The sequence below is a fragment of the Microtus ochrogaster genome, chromosome 1 (assembly GCF_000317375.1).
Source record: "Microtus ochrogaster isolate Prairie Vole_2 chromosome 1, MicOch1.0, whole genome shotgun sequence".
Taxonomy (NCBI): Eukaryota; Metazoa; Chordata; class Mammalia; order Rodentia; family Cricetidae; genus Microtus; species Microtus ochrogaster.
The window spans coordinates 111,980,130-111,990,212 of record NC_022009.1 but is presented as its reverse complement, the minus strand read 5'-3'; the positions used below and the strand labels follow the sequence as shown (position 1 = coordinate 111,990,212).

At 42.6% G+C, this 10,083-nt stretch overlaps 1 protein-coding gene across 1 annotated transcript in view; it reads right to left on the bottom strand.

Annotated features, from left to right (window-relative positions):
- Positions 1-10,083, bottom strand: part of Lekr1 (leucine, glutamate and lysine rich 1) — a 127,315-nt gene that overhangs the window by 24,436 nt on the left and 92,796 nt on the right. Inside the window, exon 10 of the mRNA XM_026782331.1 lies at positions 4,615-4,708. Within this exon, the coding sequence (XP_026638132.1) occupies positions 4,615-4,708 (94 nt within the window). The remainder of the gene's footprint in view (positions 1-4,614; positions 4,709-10,083) is intronic.

The following is a 10,083-nucleotide window of genomic DNA, read 5'->3' as shown; positions in this document are numbered from 1 at the left end:
AATTTTAGACAAAAAGGGGGAAATGTAGTGATATTTCACTTGTATTTTAATAAATAAAGCAGACAGCAGACATCGTGAATGTTACCTTGGTAGGAGCTATGTTTGGGATCTGTTTGTCTCCCAGAATCTGGGTATGTTGGTATTTCTATAGTTATGTGTGCTATCTATTCTAAGAAACAGTAGAATATCTTAGTTAGACAGTAGTGGCTCATACCTTAAATTCCATCACTTGGGAAGCAGAGGCAGGTAGATCTCCACGAGTTTGAGGCCAGCCTGATCTAACAAGCTAGTTCCAGGATAGCCAATGCTACACAAAAAAACCCTGTCTCAAAAAACAAGCAAGCATGCAAGCAACACACACACACACACACACACACACACACACACACACACACACACACAGAATCAGCTTGTTTAGGTCTTCCTGTCAGGACCAGCTCATCATTTCATTCAGGGCTAACAAAGCCCAATGATGGAATGACAGTTATGGAAGAGCCTTTTGAGTGTCCTGTGTATTGCAGGTTTTCTAGTCTGTCTGGTTAAAGTAGGCTAACGCCTGGCTGAATGTGAGCGTTTGATTCTTTTTTTTACTTCTTTCAGACTGGCCTTCCCTGACTGAAGCTCCCGCACACATACATGCGGACCATTCACCTGGATCCTCCCTCTCTGGAACACTCTTCTGCAAACACTGTTTTGAGAACTGGTGCTAATCTCCTCTCCACGGATTCCTCGGTTCACAGAACCTGCCAGGCTTAGCCTGTTTTTCCATTCTCCCGTGTCACGACCTGAAGACTTTCAGGGGGCCAAGCTACCCACTCACAGGTCCTACCCCGGCAGATGTCTTGCAACCGCTATTTTCTGTCTTTTCCTCCAGGGGTTTATTTGTTCAGATGGAAGAACAAATCCGGTCATGGTGACTGGACCCTGGTGAATTGCCGACGTCTTGGAAACTCTGTATTTGGATGCTGGAGGATGAAGTTAGTAGCCGCTCATTTCCTTGCTCTGCAGCCTTGATATATTACCTAACTTCCCCCAGTCCTGGTTATTTTTCATCTGTAAAACTGGAACAATGATGTCATAAAAGTTAAAGTCCACTTATAAAAATTGTTCCGCACAAAGCCTGGCGTTCCGCGAGCACTCTAACAATGGGGGCCATTTCGTTATCTGGATGACTGGTTGGTGTCAGACATTCCTTGCAGATGATTCCAGGTCTAAAATGTTTAGAGTTTATTAATTCAAAATTAAGCTACACTCTCAATACTTCAGTCATATGTTTATTATGTACAATTAAAAATGACATTTATAAATAACTTCATCATTGTCAACTTTAGATTTTGTGTGCTTGTCTTTTTAACGTCCATTGATTGCAGGTTAGAACACATTAGGAGTCATACGGCCATTTGAACATTCTACTGGAAAAAGAATGAGTTTTTTAAAAATTCCTTCTATTTTTCAATTTATTATTTCTCTTTTGCTTGTTTGTTGAGACAGGGTCTCACTATGTAGTCCTGGGCGGCCTGGAACTCCTCTGTGTAGACCATGCTGGCTGCAAATTCACAGAGGTTCTCCTGTTTCTGCCTCCCCAGTGTTGGGATTAAAGATATGAGCCACCAACCTGGCCAATCTGGAGTTTATTATTTCCTGAAGTGAAGTTTACATCTCTGCATTTCACTGTCCATCTGGTTATTATGGTCAAGGGTTTGTTTGTTTGTAAGAGGTCTATGTACTAAAAATGAGGTGGTTAGTACACTCCAAATGTTTCTAGGCTGTAATATGTTAATGATAATCTAAAGAAAATATTTGGTTGAATTTGTCTTCTGTACTAAAAAGTGAGTGTCAACAACTGATATAAATTGGTTATGTAATTATTCAGGCTGCAAGAGGGTTTTCCATCACAAAATTTTAAATTATTAGTAACAATACACTGTGCACTTGGAACCAATTTTAAAGGTTCATCGTGCCCACTAATTTGCTTTCTTTGTATCCAAGCAATACTTAAAATAAACAAAAAATCATGACAATCAGTAAACAGTTCTTTGAAAATGTGCCCTCTTTGTTGCATGGCAACTATTGATCCTATTATGTGTGTGTGTGTTTTACATGCTCTAAAATAATTAAGCAAGGCACAGATTGCTATCTACTTTTTCAAAATGTTAAAAGCATTTAAGTTATTAGGTTTATTCTAATTTGTGCATTATATATTTGTAAAGAGAACATTTCATGCCTACGCAAAGGCACAGTGACCCAAGAAAGAGATGACAATGTCATATCAGTGATTCTCCTTTCTCATGAGAGGACTTTTAGGGGACTTTTTATTCACAGCCTTAACAGCTAACACAGTCAAGACATTCTTATCATTCTCCGGCTTTACTGGCCTGAGCGTGATTTACTGCTGGTTAAACAGTAACATTTATTAAGACATGCTGGCCTCTCGACAGAACGAGACACCCATTTTCACTACAGGAGATTATACACGCCGGGGCCATCTGTGAGACAAGCATTATGTCCAGGAGACACGGCAAGCACTTAAGAAGAACGGTTACAATATGACACAGGATTCTTTTCACCATGGGATTAACTTTGTAGAAAGCAAGAACACTGATTTTCTTCCTTAATGTCAGATGCTAGGCTTAGCTTAATCTCTGAGCAGAAGAACCAGATGAGGCATAAAGACCCTTTTGCAATGGGTACCTAAAAACCCCAGTGGGATTGGGAGGGTGGAGAGCATCTCAGGGAAAGGCAGGAACGTTCATGCCATTATTAACGTTCTAAGATGAAGATCTCAGGGGGTGGAGAAAATAATTGTCGTATCTCTAGCTGGGTTAACTCCACCACAACAATCTCAGAGTTAAAGCACGGGGCATTTAGAGAATGTCTCATAATAAATATCCACAAACCGTTCTTCAAAGAGCTGCTTTCATCTCGAGTTCTGTGGCCACAGTTGCCTACTTTTCTAGGTCTTCGCCACAGTGCCCAAACTATTCTAACATCTGGCGCTAAAGGACATTTTGGACTATTTGTTTGATAGTTTTGGTAGTGCTGGAATGGAACCCAGGGCCTGGCACATGCTAGGAAGATCATCTTTTTTAGTATTTAGATATTCAAATGATAAGGATCAGGGAAACAAATAAGAATAGACCATCTAACTAAGCACATCAAATATTATCAAAAATTAGAAGCAGGCGCCTTCCACAAGCAAGACAAGGTCAGCTATATGGGGTTAGCTGGGGCAACTGCAGCCCATAGGCTCAGATTTTACCTCCCACCCCCATGAACACTGTGCTTAGCAGTGATATTCTTCTTGACACAGGGTCTCATCAGTCCAGGCTGGCCTCAAAGTCATATTCTTCCTGCCTCAGCCTTAGCACTGGGTTAGCAGGTGTGTAGCACCACACCCATATGGTCATCTGGTAGCCTTAATCTAGCTAAGGACAAGGGGGAAGGCATTGGTTCGCAGTGCGCTAGTGCTGGTTGAGGATGTTTGGAAACTGGGAACGGAAGGGACAAATTTAGAATCTAGCAGAGCGTGAATGGTTTTGATATTCTGGGTGGCACAGGGCAGAACTGTAAGAGGAAGCCATGGCTTGAAAGGGGCTGAGGTGGCAAGTAATAGGACCCAATCCTCAACGAGAACCCGAGAGTGGTAGAACAAATTACACAGAGCACAGCCGTACCACGTGGACTTCGGCAGAAAGCTCCAGTTCTGGAGAATTTTTAAATCAAAGGACGACAGTGCACTGAGGGTTGGGTACAGTTCAGGGGTCGGGCTTTGCCTAGCACCGCATGGTCTTGGATTCCAAACCTAGCGCCAAACCCAGTTTGCCACAACAAGTGTCAAAGCTGAGGGAGAAGCCCTGTGCTGGGTACAAGACACCAAGGGAGGGGAGAAGAGTGGAAAGGCCAAGGCTCCAGCCCAGGGTGGTTCCAGGCATCAGAGGAGTACTAAAATTTGTGGCAGGGAGGGTTTCATCACCACTCCATTGCGATAGGGCTGTGCATGTGGAGAAAGTGGAGACTAAAGGCTTAAGAAGCTTGACTTGTTCTATTAGGATGTATTTAAGTTGTTCATTGTTGAAACCCTGAAAAATACAGCAAGTCCAAAGACCATAGTGTACATTTTTCATGCTCTGAGAGCAAATGGTTCTTAGTGGTAGACAGAGAAATGCTCACTTATTTAACCCTGTCAGAGTAAACTGGTCAAATTTTCTTAACCGATAATTTTAAATCACATCTATTCTCTTATCTTAGAAGCAAAGAAGTGAGAATTATTATTATTTCTATTCTTTAACAAATATGATCAAATACAGATTCTGACACTAGATGGAAAAAAGTAAATATTTAAAGATTAAAATTATGGTTTTTTTGTGTAAGAACTGAGAAAAATCCTAACATTACAAAATTTCAATTTCTATTTTTATTTTCCATTTTTATTTCGTATCATATTGTCTAATATTTTGGAAAATGCATATATCTTAAGTATATTTGGAATGGGAAATTCCAAATGGAAGCAGAAGTATTCAGAGTAGCAATGAAATCTATCTGGACCAGCTTCTGGCAGAAGGACAGAATATTTCTAAAGCAGACAAGACACGCGCTGATGAGAGCCAGGGTCACCTTCTCTCTCCAGCTCTCGTCGCTCAGCAGCTTCTGTCTCAGGGTTTCTTGCATCTGCTCGATGCTCTTCTGATGGGCAACCAGCATCAATTCCCTGAAAGCCACAAAACCGACAGATAAGACAGGACTCCCGCCTCGTGGTCCTCCCCAGCTGCAATGCCTGTCTCAGAGACTCTTCTCCCCCAACATAATATGCATACACACTTTAACAAGCAGACATTGCTTTGGGTTGAAATCCCAGAGTCACCTCGGCCCTGTCCCTTCCTCTGCGTCATCACGTCCATTCACGAGCCACTGGCCAGAAGAGAAGCCTGGACAATTTAAAAACTGAAGTCAAGGGCTAAGGAGGTGCTTTCCACACAAGTGTGGAGACCTGAGCCTCGGAGCCCACAGCATGGCAGCATGGGTCTATAGTATCCAAACTCCTACAGCAAGATGGGAAGCAGACACAGCATCCCAGAATCCCGCGAGCCTGTTAGCCTGTTATGTGCAGGGTGAACAGAAGATGCAGGCTCAAACATGGTGGGAGGTGAGGTGCAATACCTGAGGTTGTCCTCCACCTGTGTGCAATGGCATGTGCATACATGCACACGCACACGCACACACACACGCACGTGCGCTCACACACACCTACACACACACACAGAGACACACCCTTCACACTATGCACACAAGATTTAAAACAATCCCTGAAGTCATATCAAGTATCTTTTCAATCACACCACAGTAAAATTAGAAATCAGTTGGAAAATTTTCAATAGTATACAAACAAGAGAATGTTAAATAACTTATTCTTGAATAACAAGGAATAAATTGAATGTTTTCCATTTCTTGAAGCAAATAAGCAAATAAGAAATATCAAAGCTACGTGATGGGGCAAAACAGTGTCGAGAGGCAAGTTCACAGTAATAAGTGACTGTGAACGAAACAGAAGACACACAGCCTCTGGCTGCATGTCACAGAACTGACAAACCAAACCAAAATTAGAAGGAGAAAGATAATAAATATCAGATTATAAGACAATGAAGTAGATAATAAAAATACAGCTATAGTTTGCTTTCTATTGCTAGGATGACCACAAGCCAGAGTAACTCAGGGAGTAAAACATCTACTTGATTTAGACCTGAGCCACAGTCAGCACTGAGCAAAGCCAAGGCAGGGACCTGGAGACAGGAACTGAAGCAAAGACCATGGAGGAACACTGGTTTGCTCTCCACGGTCTGCTCAGTTTACTTTCTCCTACAACCAGTACCACCTGCCCACGAGTCACACCACCCACACCAGTCATTAATCAAGAAAATGCAGGGCTTGATTCAAGGTGGCGGTAGTCGCGTGGGGCTGCGGGCAGGTCCAAGGGGCCTGAGAAACCCACGGAGGCATCAAGGGGAAATTAGGTGGCAGGTGCTAGACCTGCAGATCTATGCAGCACTACCTCCAAAACAATGAAAAAATGGCAGGTCTCAGAAGAAAAAAGAAAGAAAGAAACAAAGAAACAAAGAGAGAAAGAAAGAATAGAAAAACAAAAAGAAAAAAGAAGAAAAGGAACAGTCCAGACAGGAATTTACTGAAGAGAGCCCTTAAAGGTTGTGGTACAGATGCTGAAGGGTCGCTCTCCACAGTTAATGGCTTCTGGTGGGAGTGGGAGTGGTGGAAACCTCAGTTTTCTCTAAGGGACTGGCCACTGGGAGTTTGACCACACTCCAATGAGTATATGGGAAACAAATTGGATTTAATGTATTTTTCTTTATAGTGGGGTGGGGTGGGGACACAAAAGTGGGGGCCTGGATATGGGAAATGAGTGTGGTTGGGGGGCATTGTATGAAATTCCCAAATAATTAATAAAAATGCTATGTTGGAAAAAAAGGAAAAGAGAAAAGAAAATGCCCATGGACTTGATTAAAGGCCAGTATGAGAGAGGCAATTTGTTTTTCTATTGAGGTTTCTAGTTGGCCTGATCTTGTGTCAAGTAGAGAAAAACCAAATCTACTCGAATACCAAAGATAAAAACCTGAAGAGCTGAGGACTGGATGGCTTGGTGGTCAAAGCGCATACAGCTCGCAGAGGTCCACACTGGCTCTTAGCCCCACCTGTGGCTTGCAACCACGTGGAACTGCAGCTCCTCGGGATCCAGCATCTCCTTCTGCTCCCCAGAGTGCCTGTGACTTAAGACACACCTCTATCCCCTGTACACTGAAGAAAAAACCTTAAATAAATCAGATATGCTCAGCAAACTCTTTTAATCCCAGCATAACCAGATTGATTTCTGTGAGGTCAAGGCCAGTCTTGTTTACATATCAAGTTCCAGGACAGCCAGGGATAAGTAGTCCCTAACTCAAATAAATAAATAAAAATCAGAGATGAAAAGAGACATTGCAATGGATACCACAGAAATGGATAATTTCCTGAACCTATACACTTTACCAAGGCTGAACCATAATGCAGAGGAAAGCTGGAGAGATCAATGACAAGTAATGAAACTGAATCCGTGATTTGAAAACAATCTCCAACCAAAGAGAAGGCCAGGACAAGACAACCGCACTGCCGAGCTCCACCACACATCAAGGAGGACTGATGTCTAGTTCTTCCTCAACGAGTCCACAAAAGGGGACGAGCATGACGTAATTCCTCCAGCCACAGCCAGCGATACCAGCCTTATCCTGTTGTTACCCCAACCACACAAGAACACTCAGTTCTAACAGGTTAATTACCCCATGAACGTAGATATAAAAATCTTCAAAAAAAACATTAGCATATAAAAAAGAATATTATCATTATTCATAATAGTTAAACATATGTAAATCAGTAAGTAAAATAAACCATCAAAATGAAGGACAAAAACTATTTGATCACCACAATTCACTAAAAATGCCTTTGATAAAATTAAACATTCAACAGTAAACAAGTTAGGTAAAGAACATATATACTTTAACATAGCAATGGCAAATATAATAAGCTAACATATAATTTGTATTTCATGAGAAAAGGCTAAAAGTGTTCTTTCATAGTACCTAGAATAAGACTGTCACTTGTATTCAACACAGTACTGAAAGCCCCGGGCAGAATGATCAAGCAAGGCAAAGAAATGAAAGCATCCGAATTGGAAAAGAGGATGTCAGACTGTTGCTATTTGCAGATGACATGGTCTAATATATAGAAAAACTCAGACTCCACCAAACACCTATGGGAATTAATGCAGAAGTTTAGCAAAGTTGCCGGACACAAAATGTAAAAGTTAGTGCTGTTAAATGCCCATAGCAAATTATCTAAAACAGACATCAAGAAAGTTACCTTATTTTCAGTAACTATAAAAAATAAAATGCATGGGAGTAAATATAACCAAAGGGATGAACAATCTCTACAATGAAAACAATACAAAATAGTATTTAAAAATTGAAAAGACACAATAAATCAAAATACATCCTGTGTTTATAGACTGGATGAATCAATACTATCAAAATGTACATATCATCAAAAGTTGCCTTAGAGATTGATTACAATCCATAACAAAGACCTTCTTCAGAGAACCAGGGAAAACAACCCTGAACAATGAAACTACTAGAGGAAAATGTAGAGGAAACTTTCAGGACATATGAATGGGCAAGGTCTTTTTTTTTTTTTTTGTGGCAAGACCAGAATATCACAGTCAAAAATAAAAAGTAAGAGCTGACAAATGGGATTACGACACAGCACAAAACGTGTGCAGAGCAGAGGAAGCAGCCTTCAGGGTGAAGAAGCAGCACACATCATGGGAGGCCATACTGGTAAACCACACATCAGATAGGGAGTGGGTATCTAGATAGAAGGAATTCAAATAACAGCAAAAGCCAACCTGATAAAAAATGTACAGTAGACAACGTCTGAAAAGAAGACGGGCAAGTGCCTCAACAGGTGTGTGCACAGTGCTCAATCCCACCAGCCCCCAGGAACACAGATGGAAGAGGATGTGAGCTATCAATGTGTCCCCATGAGAACAGGCTGTTACAGAAGGAGAGGAGAAGAGGGAGCCCTTTCTCAGTGTTGCTGGGAATGTAAATTAGTGTTGCCATTTTGGAGAACAAGATGGAAGGTCCTTAAAAAAAAACAACTAAAAATAGAAACACCATATGGTTCCAGCTCTCATTGCTGGGTGTATATTCAAGGGAGGGGTACCAGTGTGTCAAAGAGACGTCTGCACTCCCATGTACACCCCAGCAATAGCCAAGAAATGGAAAGAAGCTAGCGTCCACCACATGACCACAGAAAGCCTGGCAATGAAACACAATGGACAGTAGTGACCATCTGTGACAAGGTGGCTAGAACTGGAGATCACTGTGTTAAGTGAAATAAGGCAGGCACATAAACACAAGAGCTGCATGACCCCACTCATGTGTGGGTTACACAACCTTGATCTCAGGATCTGAGGACAGAGTAGTGGGTACCAGGGGCGCGAGAGGCCAGGAACTGAAAGGGGAAGCAACACTCGGTCAGTGGTGATGACGGATTGCTGAGCAGCAAGAGGGTCTGGGGTGCTAATGGTAATTGTGTGCCACATTGCAGAAAGCTGGACCAAAGGATTCTGAAGAGCTTCATTAGGACATGATCAATATTGAGGGAAATTGCTATGTTTAACCTAGCCACACATCTAAAGTCAGTTAAGAAGGTACAGTCGGTTCTCCTCTAAGATCATGGTCTCACTAGTCACATAGTTGGCTAAGGTTACTGCACCAGGCATGGTTTCCCACCTGTTAAGACAGCCTTCAGTCCAGCTAGGACGTGATTAGTTACAGACAACACGCGAGCATCACTGCCAGCAGCTGGGTGGGATTATAACCGTTCCTCCTTCAGCACCGTGCCCTGCACCCAGGACTGTGAGAGCAGTCCTCAGGGAGGAGGCTTTCGGTCAGCTCCAGCTCAGTCCCTCCCAGGGCTGTGTCCAAAGCGTGTGGTGTCTTTGGCAAGCTTCTGCGGAAGCCACAAAGAACAATGACAACAGCTTACATTGTTTTGGAGTTGCAGTTACAGGTGGTTGTGAGCTGCCCAGCATGGGTGCTGAGAACTGAACTCTTCTGGAAGAGCAGGAGTGCTCTAACTGCTGAGCCATCTCTCCAGCCCCTCACTTTATTTCTTAAACCAACTTTTCCCTTTGAACAGATCTGGTTGGTTAAGAAATCCCAACCATCATTTCTAGATGGTGTCCATGGCAACACTAGTTGTTGCCTCTGCTATAAAGAAGCTGGTACTTGTAGGTCCAAAGAACCCCCAGTTCTCCAAATTTCACAAGGCAGATGGGACAAGTGGCTATATGCGCTGTCGATGAGCACACCAAAGCACTTGGGGCCTCCAGGCTACCTCAGCATACAAGTACCTGTTAAATATTCCACGGTCCATGCTTCTTCTCACCCCTCCACACTCCCCAAGCTCCTAGGTTTCCCTCCCTGCAGCTTCTCATTTTCCTTATAACCCAGCTATTTGGGCCATGCTCTCTGACTC